Consider the following 21,913-nt stretch of genomic DNA (forward strand, 5'->3'; position numbering starts at 1 on the left):
CCCCGCAGGTTCAATGGAACATGCAAGCCCCCTATCATAGATATATTCTTTCCCAACCCCACTGAACATTAAGGGGAATCCATTAGACTGGGGAGCAGAGGCATGGCCAATAGAGTGGAGTAATAAGCAGACATAGAATCAAAGAGTTGGAAGAGACCTCATGGGCCATCCAGTCCAACCCCATTCTGCCAAGAAGCAGGAATATTGCATTCAAATCACCCCTGACAGATGGCCATCCAGCCTCTGTTTAAAAGCTTCCAAAGAAGGAGCCTCCACCACACTCCGGGGCAGAGAGTTCCTCTGCTGAACAGCTCTCACAGTCAGGAAGTTCTTCCTCGTGTTCAGATGGAATCTCCTCTCTTGTAGTTTGAAGCCATTGTTCTGCGTCCTAGTCTCCAGGGAAGCAGAAAACAAGCTTGCTCCCTCCTCCCTGTGGCTTCCTCTCACATATTTATACATGGCTATCATATCCCCTGTCGGCCTTCTCTTCTTCAGGCTAAACATGCCCAGTTCCTTAAGCCGCTCCTCATAGGGCTTGTTCTCCAGACCCTTTATCATTTTAGTCGCTCTCCTCTGGACACATTTCAGCTTGTCAATATCTCTCTTGAATTGTGGTGCCCAGAATTGGACACAATATTCCAGGTGTGGTCTAACCAAACCTCACCACGACAAGGTGACAGTACACTGAGGGGGTTCTGCCCATAAGAGGGATATTGTCTGTCCATCCATCCATTACTTTCTCATTTAAATGCAATCTATTATGTACTGTAGTTTCATATATTGGCAGGAGATGGATTCCCACCTTTTATGAGCAAAGCTTGATGTTGTATTGTCTAAATCAAAAATGCAGCTAATGAACAAGCACTTCCATTAATATTTTCTGACTTTGGTAGTATGTCTTCTGTTAAAAAAATCTCCCTCATTTATTTCCATGGTGAATTAAAATACAAAGAAGTTTTCAATCTGAAATTGTGTCTGCTGCCATTGTTTATTTAATGTTTATTTATTTATTTAAGTTTGCTCACAAAGTAGTATCCTTGATCACACAGCAACTGCTATAAAGCAAAAAGTCACATTTAATTTGCCTGAACACATAACACGGAATAACTATTCTGCCTTGGTCCAACCACATTTGAAATACTGTGTATAATTCTGGGCACCGCAACTGAAGGGCGATGTTGAGAAACTGGAATTTGTCCAGAGGAGGGGGACTGAAATCATCAAGGGTCTGGAGAACAAGCCTCCCTTTCTCTTTTTTCCTGTTCACAACCCTTTCTCTTCTTCTCGCCATGCACACTAACCTCTCTGCTCTCTGCACAGCAACCCAGCTGAGTTGCTGTGTGCAGAGCAGAGAGGGTGCATGCATGGCAAGGGAAGGGGGAAGTGTGTGCCACCCAGAGACAGTGCTCGTGCCTCCCTTTCTCTTCCTCTCGCCACATACACACCCTCTCTGTTCTCCGCACAGCAACCCTATAGGAGGGCGCATGAACAGCAACAGGAGGGGGAAGGAGGGGGAAAGAGATGTGCTCCTCCCTCCATTATTACCATGTGCTTTTTTTCAGCCCCATGCCTTCCCACCAGGACCCTCAACCGAGTATAAGCCGAGGGGAGCTTTGTCACCCTAAAAAAGGGCTGAAAAATTGAGCTTATACTCGAGTATTTACAGTATGTTTTTTTAAAGTAAGTGGCATGAGAATCATATTTAACTCTCTGAAGGATTGTCACAAGGAGCTGGCTTTCTGCTGCTCCAAGAACAGGACTCCAATTTAGGGATTTAAATGACAAGAAAGGGGAATCTACCAAATCAGGCAGAACTTCTCAAAAGCTTCTGTTTGCAATCAGATATTTACACACAAAGGCTGACCAGGGGAAAGACACTCCAATCCCATGGTTATACCAGTGTGTCACGAAGCAAAGTAATTCTCCAAAACAGTCCGGTCAAACAAAGCCAAACAAAAAACCCAAAAAACTGAACAAGAGTTCAAAACCACAAATAAAGTTTTCTTAGAGATCATTCCAAAGTCAAGCCAATCCCTACTGAAAGCCAAGGGAATAACATGTGTTCATTGGGAAATGTTTTGTCTACAGCGCCAGAATGTCCAGAACCTGCCATTTCCCTGTTGCAACACATTTTATTAGATGTGCCGCAGCTCTTTGGATGCTTTCTCTGCTGTATGTAGTCTCTGCTGGTTCAAAAAGTATAAACCCCAATAAAAACATTTCCCACATGCCTGACATTTGATTCTTTTTTAACCTGTGGGAATTCTGTGATGTTTCCTAAGGGATGAAAGTGTGAATAAAATATTTCCCACACTCCTGGCATTTCTATGGCTTCTCTCCCGTGTGGAGTCTTTTGTCCTTCAGAAAGGCTGAGCTGTAACCAAAACATTTCCCATAATCCATGCATTTGTGTGGCTTTTCTCATGTGTGGACTCTTTTGTGGGTTACAAAGTTTGAACTGCTAGCAAAACATTTTCCACACTCCTGGCATTGGTATGGCTTCTCTCCTGTGTGGCGTCTTTGGTGGCTCAACAAGTTTGAACTGCGAGCAAAACATTTCCCACATTCCTTGCAATGGTATGGCTTCTCTCCTGTGTGGAGCCTTTTGTGGCTCACCAAGTGTGAACTGCGAGCAAAACATTTCCCACACTCCTGGCATTGATATGCCTTCTCTCCTGTGTGGAGTCTTTTGTGGCTCACCAAGTTTGAACTGCGAGCAAAACATTTCCCACACTCCTGGCATTGAAATGGTTTCTCTCCTGTGTGGAGTCTTTTGTGGTCCACCAAGTGTGATCTGCAAGCAAAACATTTCCCACACTCCTGGCATTGGTATGCTTTCTCTGCTGTGTGGAGTCTTTTGTGGTTCACCAAGGTTGAACTCAGAGCAAAACATTTCCCACACACCTGGCATTGGTATGGCTTCTCTCCTGTGTGGAGTCTTTTATGGTCCACCAAGTGTGAACTGCAAGCAAAACATTTCCCACACTCCTGGCATTGGTATGCCTTCTCTCCTGTGTGGAGTCTTTTGTGCTTCCCCAAGCCTGAACTGTAAGCAAAACATTTCCCACATACCTGGCATTGGTATGGCTTCTCTCCTGTGTGGAGTCTTCTGTGGCTCACCAAGCCTGAACTGTAAACAAAACATTTCCCACACTCCTGGCATTCGTATGCCTTCTCTCCTGTGTGGAGTCTTTTGTGTGTCGACAAGCCTGAACTGTAAGTAAAACATTTCCCACACTCCTGGCATTGGTATGCTTTCTCTCCTGTGTGGAGTCTTTTGTGCTTCACCAAGTGTGAATTGCAAGCAAAACATTTCCCACACTCCTGGCATTCGTATGCCTTCTCTCCTTTGTGGAGTCTTTTGTGTGTCACCAAGCCTGAACTGTAAGCAAAACTTTCCCCACACTCCTGGCATTGATATGGTTTCTCTCCTGTGTGGAGTCTTCTGTGGCTCACCAAGTGTAAACTCTGGATAAAAGATTTCCTACAATCCTGGCTTACGAAATCCTCACTTCCTTCAAATATTTCTTCTTGGCTCAGATCTGGCAGTTTGTAATCAGCAAGACATTTTGATGATACTTTCCATTTACAATGGCTTTTCCCTGTACTGAGTGTCTTGTGAAGTATAAGTCCCATATTTTGGGTAAAACACTGCCCACATACATTGCATTTGTAGGGCCTTTCTCTCACAGAACCTCCATCTTCTCTGTGGCTTTGCTGGCGTCTAGGAAGGCACCCATTGTGTCCCAAATGCTTCCTGTGTTTGGTGTTCCAGTTATCTGCTGTGAAGAAGAAGGACAGTAACAATCATTCTTCAGTGTGAGTGATAAGGACTTTAGGGAAATATTATAAGAAGGAGATTGAAATGATCCTCAGCCTGAGCCTCCTTTGGGGTGAGAAATGTGGAATATAAATACTGCACATAAATAAATAAATAAATAAATAAATACCATGAATGACACTCTTACCATTTGAATGAAATAGGCATAGAGTTTGATTACTCCTATATGCCTCTCCCAGTGCACAAAAACCCTGAGCCCCAATCATTCACAAGAACAGAACATATACCGCATTATGTTGCAGGTCACCATCTTGCAATTGACTTAGGCTAGGGGCTGTTTGTGTGCTGGGAGAGGCAGTGTAGAAGGAGAGCTTAGCTTCAGATATGTGGACACTAGCCTGCCTGGTTGGGAGGAAAAACAAGGTTGAATAATTCACTGATAATAAGATGCATAGCCACGTCTGCATATCTGAATCCAGGGGAAGTTTGCTGTTTTCATGATTCTCCGACCACTTTCTCCAGCAACCTGCTCCCTCTCCCTCATTGCCTCTCTCTCTCTCACACACACTCACGGGGGGGGGGGGGGGGGTGAGAGAGAGAGAGAGAGAGAGAGAATGATCCTGGGAGGTGGCTGCTGCAAAACCAACCACCTGTTCCCTTGATCCATGCCCCTCTTGGCTGGTTAAGAGCTGCCTGGAAGGACTACTTGATCCTTTGAGCAATATAATCAATGGCTCTCTTAAGCCCAACCTAGACCCTATGACCCTTGTCAATTATCGTCCTGTCTCTAATCTTCCATTCTCAGGCAAGGTGATAGAGCAGGCTGTATTGGGACAATTGCAGCAATTTCTGGATGATACAGCCGGCCTAGACCCTTTCCAGTCAGGTTTTCGCCCGGGTCATGGGGCGGACATGGTTCTGGTTGCTATTACAGACTAACTTCGTCGTCTGTTAGACCACACCTGGAATCATAGTCTCCAGTTCTGGGCGCCACAATTCAAGAGAGATATTAACAAGCTGAAATGTGTCCAGAGGAGGACGATGTCACGTTGCCAGGGCTCTGCCGTATTCAGGTAGAGATGAACCAAACAAATTCCCAGTGTGAGTTAAACAATTTAATTAAAACAGCACTTACTTTCTGGCTGTTTTAGTTTAATTGTTTAACTGAAACTGGAAATTTGTTTAGTTCATCTCTACCTGAATACGGCAGAGCCCTGGCAACGTGACAGAATACTTTTCTCCCAAAGATCAGTCCCAAGGCTAGCTCCTTATATCCAGAAATACCCAGCTGCAACCCATCTCTTGCACACCTCCACCCTTAATTGCTTTCACCCATGAACTCTTACTAACAGATTACTCAACCCTTTAGAACTAAGACTTAAATTAACCCTTCCATCACCAACTGCTAAGCCTGCCACCACCCACCACCATCAATTGTAGAACACGATACATGACAGGTGACTAAAATGATCAAGGGTCTGGAGAACAAGCCCTATGAGGCCTCAACAGAAGCACTGTCTTCAATTCTGGAATCCCAGATGGAAAAATTTCAACAAAGGTGGTAAGGTAAAAAGGTAATGATCAAAGGTCTGGGGAACAAGCCCTATAAGGAGCAGCTTAAAGAGATGGGCATGTTTAGCCTGAAGAAGAGGAGGCTGACATGACAGCTATGTATAAATATGTGAGGGAAAGTCAGAAGGAGGAGGGGGAAAACTTGTATTTTGCTGACCTGGAGACTAGACGTGGAGCAATGGCTTCGAACTACAAGAAAGGAGATTTCACCTTAACATTAGGAAGAACTTCCTAACTGGGATAGCTGTTCAGCAGTGGAACTCTCTGCTCTGGAGTGTGGTGGAAGCTTCTTCTTTGGAGATTTTTAAACAGAGCCTGGATGGCCATCTGTTGGGGGTGCTTTGAATGTGATTGTCCTGGATGGCCCACGAGGTCTTTTCCAACTCTATGATCCTATGATTCTATATATTTCTAATATAAGCCCTGCCTTGAGGACCTTCAGTGATTGGTATGATTTTGGAAATTTCTCCCACCAAACAGCTGATGATTGGGATACAGCATTTTGAAATAGAAATTCCCATCCGTGAGGGAACCTTACCAAGAGAGTCCACCATCCCATGAATCTCCTCCATGATCTGCCCGTGCAAGGCTTTCTGACCAGGATTCAGGAGAGCCCACTCCTCGAAAGAGAAATGGACAGCCACGTCCTCAAAGGCGATTGGGCCCTGGTGGAAAAAGGGAAATTAGGGAAATCAAGAAAAAGAATTACAAAAATCTCTTAGAAATGATTTACATTTGTGTTAGTTCCATCTTTTCTGTTACAAAAGATGTCTGATGATTGAGCCTTGAACCAATGACCCCCAGGCAGCTCCCTTCCTCCTCTCCCAGGAATCCTTCTGCTTACCTGATTCAGTTCCACTCCATCACAAAGCGGAAGATGCGACTGTGGATTCCGCAACAACATCATTCCAACCCCTGGGAGAGAGAGAGAGAGAGAGCAAGGGGTGGGAAGTGATCACATAAACATGTCTCAGAGGAGAGAATTACAGTCCTGAAAAGAAACCTATGAGGAAATGACTCTATGAACACAGGACAATTCTCCAGCCCAGGAATTGTAAAGTTTTGGAATTTAGGACTTTTTCTTCTCATGCAGTGCTGTGAATAGGTTGGACTGAAGTCCTGGGCTACCAAGTCCTGGGCTTGGTAGTTCCATGGACTAAAGTTATTCTTCGTTGTCTGTCTGTCTTCCAGCTCAGTTTCAGGGATCAGCTTAGCTTCCGGTTTCACCCGGGAACATACCATACAGCTGTTATTTCAGTCCCACCCAACAGTAAGCAAATGTGGAAGTAGAACAATAAAGAAAACTCTGAAATTACACCTTTGCAACCAAATGCTTACCTATAAACTCACCTCAAGGTCAAATGATCCTACATGTATGCCTTCTCTAACTGCGCATTTGTGACAATCCCCTGAAGGGGGAGTTACACAGGCATAAAACAGCAAAACACCCCAAAGGGTTCCTTCTTACCCTCCAAGGCTGCAGCCTCGTCTCCTTCCTGCTTGAGCTCCTCCTGCTGGAGGCTCTGGGTGGGGCCTGGTGGAGGTTTCTCAGATTCAGGGACATCAGGCTGGACCTCAATGCAGTCATTTTGGGCCTGGAAGAACACAGAGTATTCCAGAAGTAGTATGGAGAAATATCAAGGTCATCAAATTTGAGTAGAGCAGCAAGTGAGCTCACAGTGGATATGGAGGTGAGAGCAGGAGGGGCAGAACAGGTGGGAAAAGAGGTCGAAGGAGCAAAGTCCGGCTTCTCCCTCACATCGGTACCATCTTGGAAGGAAGGCAGGATGTACGTTTAATCTATCTATCGGTTCCAAGGTGAGGGAACCCAAGAGGCAAAGCTCTCACCTGTCCTTCCTGCTTCCTGTCCTCTTCCCGACTCAGGAGGAAGCCTTCCGCCAGGGCCACTGCCTGGGAAGAGGTCTCTGCCCCACACTCTCGGACCCAGCTCCCCATCTCTGGGGGCAGGATGCTCAGGAACTGCTCCAGGATCACCAGGTCCAGCATCTCCGCCTTGGTGTGTTGCTCTGGCTTCAGCCATTGGCGGCAGAGTGAGTGGAGGTGGCTGCAAACCTCTCTGGGTCCCTCGCTCTCTCGGTAGGAGGAATATCTGAAGCTCTGGAACTGTATGTGTTTATCCAGGATCATCTGCGTAGTCATCTCCCAGGATTCCCCAATCTTTCCGGGAGCCCTTCTTGCTTCAGGTCTCAGTGAGTTGGGTCTCTCCATGTTGGAACCACTCTGATGAAGAACCCTACCGTATCCAAGATGCTCTTCCTCTGTCTTCTCTCAAGAGAAAGAAATCCTAGAACCGATCTCGACTCCAAAATTCTCAGGCAAAAGTCACATTTCTTCTGTGAAAGAAAGGCAGAATTAGACAACTGGTTTCGGGAGGTTTTTTCTTTGAGAGTAAAAAAACAAACAAACCTTGAGCCATTTATTTATTTATTTCAGAGCCAGGTAATGCTGGGCCCTCCTTTCACTGGGTTCTCTGCTTCTCCAGCCTCCAGACCTCTCTTGGCCTCCCATTGAGCTCCCATTCAGTCCCAATCCACACTGAATCCCCCCCACCCTGCCCCCGATTCCTTCAGCTGGTGGCTCGTGATTCCTAGTCTTTCTTATAAAGAACCAAGGGACTTTGAAACAAGAGGCAAAATTAATATAACAACTAAAGTAAAATATTTGGAAATCCAGATTTTCATGATAAAATATGCTGTATAGTTTGAGTGAGATTGTATGAAAGGCATATGAATGCATCCCAATTGGGCAGAAGATGCCATTCTAAGGAACGAGGCCTGGAAAACCACAAGAAAAAGGTGGAGAACTCATGGACAGTAAATAAAAATAGCTGATGAGACCTGTGACAAATGATTAACTCTCGACACTGCTGACTTGACGGACTCTTCTTGGAAAAACTTGTTTACATTGCCAAAGACCATGATTCTTTTAAGTAAGGAAGCCAACACTGTGGCTCTTTACAGAAATGTTTACAAGGCTCCTTGATAAGGAAAGCCAATGAAACAAAATCAACATCTGTCCAGGAACTGATGGGATCTGTCTGTCAGCAGTTTACACCTTCAGAATCACATCAACAGAAAACACGACATAAAAAGACACCCCCCCCCACCTCTCTCTCTCTCTCTCTCTGAAAGTGCGTGTCAGACCAACTGAACACCATCGTGAACAGCCACCTCCTCTCAAGAAGCTGATCATCTTCAACAAGAAGAATGGTAAGAATGCTTGATGAATGAATGAATGATGAAGGACTGAATGTTAGAGAAGATATGTAAATTTTGATGCCATATCCCCCTTTGTCTATGTAACCAAGTTAATTCTTCTAAAACCCAGGACTGGCGTTTGTGTCTGCTTCTTTCTCTGAAAGTGCCTAATGCAACCTGTCTCACTGAAAGCAGAATAAAAGACCCTATTTAATGTTTTGAAAAGTACTTATGACAAGATGGAATGAAAATTGCTGGAAGAAACTTATGCAAGGCTGGGGTGAAAATTGCTGGAAGAAAAATTAAAAACCTTAGATATGCAGATGACACCACTTTGATGGCCGAAAGCAAGGAGCAGCCGAGGAGCCTTCTAATCAAGGTGAAAGAAGAAAGCGCAAAAGCTGGGTTGCAGCTAAACATAAAAAAAAACAAGATTATGGCAACAAGAATGATTGACAAGTGGCAAATAGAGGGAGAAAATGTGGAGGCCGTGACAGAATTTGTATTTCTAGGCGCAAAGATTACTGCAGATGCAGACTGTAGCCAGGAAATCAGAAGACGCTTCCTTCTTGGGAGGAGAGCAATGTCCAGTCTCGATAAAATAGTAAAGAGTAGAGACATCAGACTGGCAACAAAGATCCATTGCCTAGTCAAAGCCATGGTATTCCCTGTAGTCACCTACGGATGTGAGAGCTGGACCTTAGGGAAGGCTGAGCGAAGGAAGAGAGATGCTTTTGAGCTGTGGTGTTGGAGGAAAGTGCTGAGAGTGCCTTGGACTGCGAGAAGATCCAACCAGTCCGTCCTCCAGGAAATAAAGCCCGGCTGCTCATTGGAGGGAAGGAGACTAGAGACAAAGTTGAAGTACTTTGGCCACATCATGAGGAAACAGCAAAGCTTAGAGAAGACAATGATGCTGGAGAAAATGGAGGGAAAAATGAAGAGGGGCCGACCAAGGGCAAGATGGATGGATGGCATCCGTGAAGTGACTGGATTGGCCTTGAAGGAGCTGGGGGTGGTGACGGCCGACAGGGAGCTCTGGCGTGGGTTGGTCCATGAGGTCACAAAGAGTTGGAAACGACTGAACGAATGAACAACAACAAATGACAAGATGAGAAAGAGAAACACTGAATTATTTAAAAACTCAAGGGGGAAAAGAGGAGCCAGGGGAACGCCCTGGGCCCCTCTCTCTCTCTCTGCCTGCCTCTCTCTCCCTCCTCCCAAGGGTCTCCCGGTTGTTCTCCTGTGCTGACCCCCAATATCCCCTCTGCACCAGACCCCCTTCTCTCCATGGGGCCCCTGGCTCAAGGCCACCCTCCATCTCCTTTCAAGGAGGAGAGATTAGGAAGTGGTTGTTTTCTTTGCTCTTGGTCAGGGTGTGTGTCTCCACCTGGGTCAGGAGGCCAACCTGGGAGGGAATGAGGCCTGGGCCCACTTTGGCCCTCCCTCCAGGTGTGTCAGGCTTTGGCCCCGCTTTGACCCTTTGGAGAAGAAGGTCTGGGAAGAAGAGTCACCGGAAGGAGAGAAAGAGGAGGAAGGAGAGGCCAAAGGGGAAACTCTGCTCTTCTCTCCCAGCCGGGCAAGGAAGAGTGAAGGGGAGGGTGTTTGCTTCCTAAAGGGACAGGAAAGGCGGGTATGAGGAGGCCCACTTCCTTCCTGCCTCTCTGGGAACCAAACTCGCTCCCCTTAACCCTTCCTTGCCCAGCATTACACTGGAAGGAGGGGGAAAGAGCCTCTCTCCTAAGCCCTGAAGGTGAAGGCAGAGATTGAGTCATGGAACCCATGAAATGCCATATAACACCAGTGCTGCAACATTTACATTGGCTTCCAACTGAGTACCGTGGCCTGTATAAGATGCTAGTTCTGACTTTTAAAACTCTTTACGGCCAGGGTCCATCGTACCTTAGGGACCGTCTCTCCTTCTCCCATCATTGGAGGTCGCAACGACCAGCCCAACGTGACTTACTCCATATACCGTGTCCTAGAGAAGTGCACTTGGAAAGGACCAGGCGCATGAGAGCCATGCGTGACTTAGGGCCTTTTACTCTCACACTTAAGACCTGGCTTTTTACTAGAACATTCGATCTCTGTTAATTTTTAATTTTTGTATGTATGTATTTTATCTTTTACAATTTAGCAGTAAATCGCCTAGAGCATTCTCGGATGGAGGGCAATTAATAAGTTATTAAATGATGATGATGATGATGATGATGATGATAGGATGGTTAAGATATAATCTCTCCCTGCCAAACCCTTGCTGCCCAACCCCACTGAACATTAAGGGGAATCCATCCATCCAGGGAGCAGAGCAGAGCCTCCACCGGCAACTGAGAAAGGAGGTATCAGCCTGAGGTCAAGGCCCAGGGCTCCCTTTTCCCAAGGAGGAGGAACACAGACTTGGGTGGGAGAGACAACAATAGAGATTTAAAGATGGGCTGAAAGCCAACCTCAAAAACTGTGGCATACACACCGAGAACTGGGAAGCCCTGGCCCTTGAGGGCTCTACCTGGAGGTCGGCTGTGACCAGCAGTGCTGCAGAATTCAAAGAGGCATGAATGGAGGATGAAGGAAAGAAAGAAACGTGGCAAGAGGAAGGTGTGTCAAGCCAACCCTGACTGGGACCGCCTTCCGACTGGAAACCGATGCCCTCACTACCTCTGAGGATGCTTGCCATAGATGCAGGCGAAACATCAGGAGAGAATGCCTCTAGAACATGGCCATATAGCCTGAAAAAGCTTACAACAACCCTTGATGTTGTATTTTCTAAGCCAAACATGTAGCTGATGAACAAGCACTTCCATTAATTTTTGCTGACTTTGGTAAAGTTTCTTCTTTTAAAAAATATCTCCCTTATTTATTTCCATGGTATTTAAATACAATGAAGATTTCAAGGTGATGTTGTGTCTGCTGCCATTATTTAATTTGACACTTTTTCTCACAAAATAGTATCCTTGATCATACAGCAGCTGCAATAAAACAGTCTTTGTTTAAACTTCACAAAATAGGTGCATTACATCTTTGCCCTCAAACTCATGGTCAGTTTGCCTGAAAACATAACATTTCATAACTATTCTCTTTTTATATGTCAAAAGGAGTTACGTTGCAGAAGAGATGCCAAACTGCAATCTGGGAAACCAGCTTGAAAGCATCTGGATCAGAATCAAGGGATGTGGGACTCATCCCGCCCCCACGTAGTTTAAAAGCTGCCTTCGTTTGGAAAGATTACCCCGCGCGCAGCATAAGGAGAAAGGGAGGTATGCACGTGTGTAGCGCATTTGTGGCAATAGGAGGAGGAGGCATGTGCCTCCCTCACTGCTTTTGCCATGCATGCATGCCTCTCTTTCTCCTTTTGCCATATGCACGGTAACCTTTCCACAGCAGCTTTTATACTACATGAGGGCGAGAAATGAAAAATATATCTCAAAGGAGCAGCAGAGTTGGTAATTGTCTGGAAAGGCACCCGGTGCACGGGCAAGAGGTGAGGGTCCTGGCAGAAAGGCATGTGGACTAAAGACGGGCTTTTTTCAGCCACATGCCTTCTTGCCGGGACCCTCACCTGAGTATAAGCCGAGGGGAGGTTTTTCATCCTAAAAAAAGGGCTGAAAAACTTGGCTTAGACTTGAGTATATACAGTATGTATATATATTTAAAATAAGTGTCATGACAATCGTATTTAACCCTCTCAAGGATTATCACAGGGAGCTTGCTTTCTGCTGCTCCAAGAACAGGACCCTTACTTAGGGATTTAAATGACAAGAAAGGGGACTCTCAAACACAAAACAATCTATGCGTAATGTCAAAGTGTATTATCAAAAGAGCATATAGTATTCCGTTTACCAAAATCCCCAGTACATAGCTCAATTCAGTGGTACACAGAAATAAAAAGGAGCAGCCACTCTCAAAACAATCTTCATGGAGCAAATCCAACTCAAGTCCAGTGAAAATGGAGCATTGCTTCTCAAATTAAGTCTTCAAAGGAAAAGTCCAAACGGGGAAAGCAATCCTGTGAATTTACTTCACACTGTGAATTTACTTCAAGCAGAGTTACTTTATGTATAAGCTATCTGGCATGATATAAGAGTCTAGAGTTGTTGACTTCATCAACTCCTGAGGAAGGGGATTGCTTTCCCCGTTTGGACTTTTCCTTTGAAGACTTAATTTGAGAAGCAATGCTCCATTTTCACTGGACTTGAGTTGGATTTTGTACAGAAGTGTTTATAATAATATGCTTATAACTGTATTTATGTTTGCATCAGTTGCCCTAAGGCTGGAGCGGCCTAGCTGTGAGAGATGTGTTACCATGGAAACGAGGCAGAAGAGGAGGTGGGAGGAGCTTAGAGAGTGAAGGTTTTGAAAAGTGACAGTTAGAGTCAGTCAGGGGGGAGACTCTGAGAGAGCAGCAGGGTCAGGAAGGGAGACTCTGAGAGAGCAGCAGAGTCAGGTTTTAGACTCTGAGGAGTGAAGAAGTGAAGAGTCAGGGTTTAGTGTTCGTGAATAGTAGAGATTTCTTCAGCTAGGAAGCTGAAGGGGAAAACCTGGTTAGTTGCTTTAGTTAGAAAGAACTAACAGAGGCTTGATAAGATCGTTAGTCGGAAAAAGACTAGAGATCTGTAGTTTGATCAAGGATAGATCAAACAGAGAGACTGTTCACTGCAGGGAACACTGGTTAATAAAGTGCTTCACCACAGCAAGAGTTCATAAGTTGTAACATCGAAAGTCTGAATTGTATCGCAACCAAGTTACATGTAACCATCAAGTATTTGCCAAGCTTAACATCTTCATACTGCAACCATACGCTTTGTTTAAAAATAAACTTGTTCTCTTTGGTTTTTAAAACTGCCTCATCTCCATTAATTCTACGTTCGGTGCACCCACTCTACCAAAATTACCTCACAACACAAACAGAGCCTTTAATACCAAAGCCTTTTACAAATCAGTGGCTCCTCTCTCCTAAACCTAGGCGCTTCCTCACTAATTGGTAGCGTCCCTTTACAATTTGGTGGCAGCTTTATTACCATTGGCAGAGGTCCCTTCACAGATTTGTTCCATGAAGATTGTTTTGAGAGTGGCGCTACATCTTCATTATTGTCTTCAATTTACATATAGCCTCACGACTCAATGCTTACTTTGTTCATATGACTTTTCTTACTGAATGTATCCCTGAAGCCTATATACAGTGGAATCCTTATCCAGACCTAGAACTGTTACGTTTGAGAGCGGCTGCTCCTTTTGATTTCTGTGTACCACTGAAATGAGCTATGCACTGGGGATTTTGGTAAATGGAATTCTATATGCTCTTTTGATAATACACTTTGACATTACGCATAGATTGTTTTGTGTTTGTGCTGATACCTTACAAGTACTCTGGGATATTGTGTAGAAGAAAGGGGACTCTACCAAATCTTAGGCTGAACTTCTCAAAGTATTCTGTTTGAAATCAGATGTTTACCCACAAAGACTGACCATGAGAAAGGCAGTCCAGTCCCATGGTGATGCCAGTGTCCAGAAAAGCAAAAGAGTTCTCCAATACCCAAATCAAACAAAGAAAAATAATCATAATAATAAATGAACAAGAGTTCAAAACCAAGAAGAGAGTTGTCTAAGAGTCAAGCCAAGAGTCCAAAGTCAAGCCAAGTCCTACTTGAAGTCAAGGGAACCACACATGTTCATTGGGAAATGTTGAATGTTTCGTCTACTGCACCAGAATGTCCAGAACCCGCCATTTCCCTGTTGTGACAGATTTTATTAGTTTTGTCCCAGCTCTTTGGATGGTTTCTCTCCTGTACGTAGTCTCTGACGGTTCAAAAAGTATGAACCCTGATAAATATATTTCCCACATGCCTGGCATTTGTTTGTTTTTTGACCTGTGTGAATTCTCTGGTGCTTCGTAACGGATGAAGTGTGAGTAAAACATTTCCCACAATCTGGTCATCTGTATGGTTTTGCTCCTGTGTGAATTCTCTGGCGGCTTACAAGAGATGAATTCTGAGTAAGAGATTGTCCACAATCCTGACATTTGTACAGTTTCTTTCATGTATGGATGCTCTGGTGTTTCACAAGTGATAACTTCCAAGGAAAACACTTCACACACTCCTAGCATTGGTATGGCTTCTCCCCTGTGTAGAGTCTTTCGTGCTTCAGCAAATCTGAACTCCAAGCAAAACATTTCTCATACTTCGGGCATTGCTATGGTTTCTCTCCCGCATGGAGTCTTTTGTGCTTCACAAAGTCTGAACTCCAAGCAAAACATTTCCCACATTCTTTGCATTAGTATGGCTTCTCTCCTGTGTGGAGTCTTTTGTGCCTCACCAAGGATGAACTGTCAGCAAAACATTTCCCACATTCTTTGCATTGGTATGGCTTCTCTCCTGTGTGGAGTCTTTTGTGCTTCACCAAGGATGAACTGTCAGCAAAACATTTCCCACAGTCCTGGCATTGGTATGGCTTCTCTCCTGTGTGAAATCTTTTGTGTGTCGCCAAGCTTGAACTGCGAGCAAAACATTTCCCACACTCCTGGCATTGGTATGGCTTCTCTCCTGTGTGAAGTCTTTTGTGTGCCGCCAAGCTTGAACTGCAAGCAAAACATTTCCCACACTCCTGGCATTGGTATGGCTTCTCTCCTGTGTGGAGTCTTTTGTGCTTCACCAGGTATGAACTGTCAGCAAAACATTTCCCACACACCTGGCATTGGTATGGCTTCTCTCCTGTGTGGAGTCTTTTGTGTGTCGCCAAGCTTGAACTGCAAGCAAAACATTTCCCACACTCCTGGCATTGGTATGGCTTCTCTCCTGTGTGAAGTCTTTTGTGCCTCACCAAGTCTGAACTGCGAGCAAAACATTTCCCACACTCCTGGCATTGGTATGGCTTCTCTCCTGTGTGGAGTCTTCTGTGGCTCACCAAGTGTGAACCTTGGATAACAGATTTTCCACATTCCTGGCTTATGAAAACCTCAGTTTCTTCAAAGATTTCTTCTTGGCTCGCATCTGGCAATTTGTAATCGGCAACACATTTTGCTGATACTTTCCATTTACAGTGGCTTCTCCCAGCACTGAGTGTCTTGTGAAGTATAAGTCCCATATTTTGGGTAAAGCACTGCCCACATACATTGCATTTGAAGGGCCTTTCTCTGGCAGAACACTCATCTTCTCTGTGGCTTTCCTGGCGCTTAGGAAGGCCCTCATTGTGTCCCAAATGCTTCCCATGTTTGGTGTTCCAGTTATCTGCTGTGAAGAAGGAGGACAGAAACAATCATTCTTCAGTGTGTGTGATAAGGACTCTAGGGAAATGGTATAAGAAAGAGATGGAAATAATCTTTTTTACAACATAGATATGAAAAAAAACAACATATAACTGCTGTCCTCACCCCACCCCTTGTTTGACTGCCTGGAGCCTCTAAGTTTTTGTTGTTGTCTATTTAAAGATGGACACTCTTTGACTGACTGGCGTCTCTAAGGGAAAGATGCTCCAGAGGCTACTTGTTCCTCAGACCAACCTGTTTTTTATTCTGTCTCCTTCTTTCTGGGAGAATGGATGACTTTTCCCTTCACATTCCAATGCTTGCCTTTTTCTCTAGCTGAGTCTTTACTTTGCTACCACACATTTCACAATCGCTCCCTCCTTTACACTTCTCTCCCCCAATCTCCAGTCCTCTCTTCCCATGTTCGCTTAAGGTTGGATTTTTCTGCTCCAATGTAGAATGTCCTATAACTAATTTCAGAGTGCTAGAGAGATTGCATGACAAAGCTGGAAAGATACAAGATAGCGACTGTAAAGAAAAAGAGGAGAATAATGATGAAGGCAGAGAAGGGAACAAAAAAAGGAACGTCTGCAGAACTTGGCCAGATATAGTGACATCCACGTAACTCCACACTGGAGAGAGTGGATATTGCCTCCTAACCATCCTGGTTCGTGAGGAGTGAGAAGACTGTGCGCCAGAGGGAAGAGCTGTTGATAAATCCATTTGCTGCAACAGAGGCTTCTTGGAAATGCCATTCTGTGGACTGTCCCTGTGTTCAGCCTTTGTTCTGCCAATACCTGTATAATTCTTCATGGTTTTACAGGGGAGCTGCAACTCCTTCACATATGAGAATTTAGGAAATTGGCACGGGATATATAAACTATTTCCTAACCTTTACAGTGGAATAAATATACAGTGTGTTTCAAAAAGATGGACTCAATTTGATTTCTGCAATTGTGAGCCTACCATAAATTATCACTTGAAAGAGGGGGGCATAGAGTTTGATTATTGCTACATGCCTCTCCCAGTGCACAAAAAAACCCGAACCCCAATTATTCACAAGCACAGAACATAAGCCCTGCCTTGAGGACCTTCAGTGATTGAGATGATTTTGGAAATTACTTCCACCAGAGAGCTGCTGATTGGGATGCTGCATTTTGAAATAGAAATCCCCATCAGTGAGGGAGCCTTACCAAGAGAGTCCACCATCCCACGAATCTCCTCCATGATCTGCATGTGCAAGGCTTTCTGACCAGGACTCAGGAGAGCCCACTCCTCCCGGGAGCAATGGACAGCCACATCCTCAAAGGTGACTGGGCCCTGGTGGAAAAAGAACACATTTCCTTTTGACATCAGGGAAATCAAGAAAAATACTTACAAGGATCTCTTTCACATGATTTAGGTTTCTGTTGATTTAATCTCTTCTGTTAAACAATGGCTTCAAACTACAGGAGAAGAGATGCCACCTGAACATGAGGAAGAACTTCCTAACTGTGTGAGCTGTTTAACAGTGGAACTCTCTGCCCAGAGTGTGGTGAAGGCTCCTTCTTTCGATGCTTTTAAGCAGAGTTTGGATGGCCATCTGTCAGGGTGCTTTGATTGCAATTTTCCTGTTTCTTGGCAGGAGGTTGGACTGGATGACCCGCGAGGTCTCTTCAAACTCAAGGATTCTATGATTGAGCCTGGAAACAGTGACACCCCCCCCCCCCCCCCGAGGCAGCCCCAGTCCTCCTCTCCCAGGAATCCTTCTGCTTACCTGATTCAGTTCCACTCTATCACAAAAAGGAAGAATCGACTGAGGATTCGGGAACAGCATCATTCCAGCTCCTGGGGGAGAGAGAGAGCAAGGTGTGGAAAACTGATCACATACTCATGTCTCAGAGGTGACAATTACAGTCCTAAAAAGAAACCTATGAGGAAATGGCTCCATGAACACTGGAGCATTCTCCAGCTCAGGAATATGTACAATTTTTGAATTTAGGCCATTTTATCTCAAGCAGTGCTTTAAGTAGTTTGGATTGAAAGTATTTATTTTATTTATTATTATTTTTATTACGGTTGCTTATACCCCGGCCCTTCTCACCCGGGGGGACTCAGGGCGGCTTACACAACAAGGCACAATTCGATGCCTGTATTACAAAAACATAACATCAAAAACATAACATCAATAACAACAATAATTATAACACTGATAACAATTAACGTAAACAATCAATATTATCGGCAGGAGTAGCCATAAACCCGTAAAAAACAATTAAAACAATAAAAGCAATACAAACCTCATTGCTGGGCTCGCTAGAATTATGCCCTCCCGAAGGGAGGCATTAACCACCACTTTCACCCACTCTGCCAAACCCCCTCTGGCTTCCTTAATCAGCCAGGATGGACAGGGGTCTAGGATGCATGTGGTGGGTCGCACCTCCCCAAGGATCCTGTCCACATCCTCAAGCTGAACCAATTGAAATGAATCCAATAAAACCGGACAAGCAGATGCTCTCGTCACATCCTCAGAGACTGCATTTAAAGTGGCGTCGAATCCCGACCGAATCAGCGCAATTTTATTGGCGAAGAATCGAGCAAATGCTTCACAGCGAGCTCCCGAGCTGTCAGGGATCTCGCTTTCCGGCGGATTTAATAGACTCCTGACAACTCGAAAGAGCTCAGCTGGATGATTCTTCGCCGATGCAATACTGGCCGCATAGGATGTTTTTTGTGCTGCCACTATTGCCACACCATAGGACCTTGAGAAGGCATTCAGATGTGTTTGGGCTGATTTAGTGGGATTCTGGCGCCACACGCGCTCTAACCACCTCTTCTTTTGCTTCATTGCTGCCAGCTCCTCAGTGAACCAAGGGGCATGGTTAGCCCGGCTACTCGAGAGGGGGCGTTCCGGAGCGATTACATCGATTGCCCTGGTCATCTCAGAATTCCAGTGAGAGACCAAGGCGTCGATAGAACCACCAGTCAGGAAGGTGGGAAAATCCCCAAGAGCCGTCAGGAATCCATTTGTATCCATAAGTCTCCTGGGGCGGACCATTTTAATGGGTCCACCACCCCTGCGGAGGTTGGGAGTCTAAACCTGATCAGGTAGTGGTCGGTCCATGGCAACGGAGCGATGGTTAGCTCCTCCACCCCAGCAGTATCACCCCATCCCTGAGTAAAAACCAAATCCAATGTGTGACCGGCCGTATGCGTGGGACCAGATATTAATTGGGACAGGCCCATGGTTGCCATGGCGGCCATAAAGCCCTGAGCTGCACCTGAAAGGGTGGTCTCGGCATGGACGTTGAAATCCCCCAGGACTAAAAGTCGCTGGGAGTCCAACGCCATATCCGAGACCACATTTGCTAGCTCAGGTAGGGAGACTGTCGTGCAGCAGGGTGGTCGGTACACTAACAGAATCCCTATCCTGTCCCGGTCACCTAACCTGAAGCCGGCACATTCAAATGATGATGATTGTGGGATGGGGCGCCTGATCAAGGGGATAAAATCCTTATAGACCACTGCAACTCCTCCTCCCCGCCCTCCGGGTCTTGGCTGGTGCTGCACAGAATAGCCAGGTGGGCATAGTTGGGTGAGATTCACCCCTCACCCCTCATCTAGCCAGGTCTCTGTTATACATGCTAGATCCACTTGTTCTTCCTGAATTAGATCTCAAATAGTGGAGGTCTTTCCATTGACCGACCTGGCATTGAACAGCACCATCCTTAACCCAGAGGGACCACCGTCCTGGCATCTCAGCTGTATCTTGTCGGGAGAGTTTTTTGGGGTAGCCAATGCATTTTTATTATTTTTAGGCCAAATTGTTTTTTGAGCTGTAGAATCTATAATTTTTGGAATTGCCAATGTTCTATTGTGGATTTTGGGCCGGATTTGCTTTTGTCTGTTTTAGATTTATCGAATTGTTGTTGTGAATTTTGGGCCGAAATGAATGGTTTAATCTCCTTTTCCCGTATCTTCCTCTACCTGTCACCACCTCTATAGCAGCTCCCCCACCTGCGAACCCCCCTACCCCGGAAGCATGGGCTTGGTATTTCAATGGACTAAAGTTATCTTTGTGGTCTGTTTGTCTTCAGTCTCAGTCTTAGGGCTCATCATCTCGTCCAGACAGGACCTTTATTGCGGTATCAACTGCAATAAAGGAGGGGTTGTCCAGAGAAGAAGCCCCTCATTTCTAACCACAAGGAGAGCCAGCCGAAGCTTGTAATGGAGGATAGATAAGTTTTTATTACCTTTCTAAGAGATCTGGCAGCTTGGGGGGAGGTTCTCCAGATGTTCTCTCAGGGTAGTCCGAAGGAAACACCTGGACACCTACCCCAGAAATGATACGATTCTGGGATAAAGGCCTGTCTGGATGCGGCCTTGGCTTCTTACCCTCCAAGTCTGCAGTCCCATTTCTTTCCTGCTTGAGTTCCTTCTGCCTGAGACTCTGGGTAGCGTCTGATGGAGGTTTCTCTGATGCAGGGACATTAGACTGGGCTTCAATGCAGTTCTCTTGGGCCTGGAAGAGCACAGAGTATTCCAGAAGTAGTATGGAGAACAATCAGGGTCTTCAAATTTGAGTAGAGGAGCATCTGAGCTCACAGTGGATATGGAGTTGAGAGCAGAAGGGGTAGAGAAGGTGGGAAAACAGACCGAGGGAGCAGAGTTCGGCTTCTCCCTCACATCTGTCCCATCTTGGAAAAAAGACAGGACGTACATTTAATCTATCCATCAGTCCCAAGGTGAGTGAACCCAAGAGGAAATACTCTCACCGATTCTTCCTGCTTCACGTCCTTTGCCCGACTCAGGAGGAAGCCTTCCGCCAGGGCCACCGCCTGGGAAGAGGTCTCTGCCCCACACTCTCGGACCCAACTCCCCATCTCTGGGGGCAGGATGCTCAGGAACTGCTCCAGGATCACCAGGTCCAGCATCTCTGCCTTGGTGTGTTGCTCTGGCTTCAGCCACTGGCGACAGAGATCATGGAGGCGGCTGCAAACATCTCTGGGTCCCTCGCCCTCTCGGTAGGAGGACTGCCTGAAGCACTGGAGTTGTGTGTGCGCATCCAGGACTGTCTGCATAGTTCTCTCCCAGAATCTCTTATTGTTCCCGGGGGCCCTGCCTACTTCACGTCTGGATGACTTGGGTCTCTCCATGTTGAAGAACCCTACCGTATCCAAGACGCTTTTTCTTACTTTTCTCTCAAGGGAAAGAAATCCCTCAACAAGCTCGACTCCAAAATTCTCAGCCAAAAATCACATTTCCTCTGTGAAAAAACGGCAGAATTAGACAACAGACTTCTGGGGGGCTTTTTCTTGGAGTAAAAAAAAAACACAAGCCATTTATTTATTTATTTATTTCAGGTAATGCAGGGCCTTCCTTCCCCTTGGGCCTCTGCTTCTCCAGCCTCCAGACCCACCTGGCCCCCATTGAGCTCCCATTCAGTCCCAACCCACACTGGATCCCCCCATGATTCCTTCAGCCGATGACTCATGATCTATAGCCTTCTTGTGAAGAAGAACCAAGAGACAAAAATCAATACAACAACTAAACTAAAATACTTGGAAATCCAGATGGCAAGCAGATACTCTGGATTATTTAAAACTGCGGCCCTCCTTCCAAGTGTTTTGGGCTTCAGTCCCTCTTTGGCCCTTCGGAGGAGGTCTGGGAAGAAGACTCACCGGAAGGAGAAGAAGCAGAAGGAGGAGGAGGAGAAGATGATGAGAAAAGAGACAGGCTGCAAGGAGGAGGACCACCTGCTGCAATGCAACCTGAGCCCAGCCACATCCACAATGGAGGACCTCCTTGCAGCAACACCAGAGGCACTCCAAGTGGCCAGATACTGGTCAAAGGACATTTAATCAACTACCAAGCTTGCAAACTCTGTGTTTTGTCTGTTTGTTTGTTAAAAATGTAATACAAATGCCTGGTTGCTGATGACATGATAAATAAACTAAATAGGAGGAGGAGGAGAGAGAGAGAGAGAGAGAGAGAGTCCAAAGGAACAGCCTCCCCTCTCCCAGCGAGCCAAGGAAGGGTGAAGGGGAAGGAGTTTGTTTCCTAGAGGGACAGGAAAGGCGGGTCTAAGGAGGCCACTTCCTTCCTGCCTCTCTGGGAACCACACTGCCT

General features: G+C 45.7%; 1 protein-coding gene and 2 pseudogenes across 1 annotated transcript; all 3 read right to left on the reverse strand.

Annotated features, from left to right (window-relative positions):
- The window catches only part of LOC132766023 (zinc finger protein 93-like), a 77,556-nt pseudogene that overhangs the window by 31,896 nt on the left and 23,747 nt on the right, over nt 1–21,913 (reverse strand).
- LOC132766102 (zinc finger protein 431-like) lies at nt 970–10,184 on the reverse strand. The gene is made up of 6 exons (XM_067465263.1): nt 9,959–10,184; nt 7,202–7,707; nt 6,822–6,948; nt 6,198–6,268; nt 5,892–6,018; nt 970–3,782 (listed from the first exon to the last, which is right to left on the reverse strand). The coding sequence occupies exons 2-6, from the start codon at nt 7,580–7,582 to the stop codon at nt 2,422–2,424; spliced, it is 2,067 nt and encodes a 688-aa protein (XP_067321364.1). The 5' UTR covers nt 7,583–7,707; nt 9,959–10,184; the 3' UTR covers nt 970–2,421.
- On the reverse strand, nt 13,848–21,830 carry LOC132767802 (zinc finger protein 345-like; annotated as a pseudogene).

This window comes from Anolis sagrei, chromosome 2, assembly GCF_037176765.1.
Source record: "Anolis sagrei isolate rAnoSag1 chromosome 2, rAnoSag1.mat, whole genome shotgun sequence".
Taxonomy (NCBI): Eukaryota; Metazoa; Chordata; class Lepidosauria; order Squamata; family Dactyloidae; genus Anolis; species Anolis sagrei.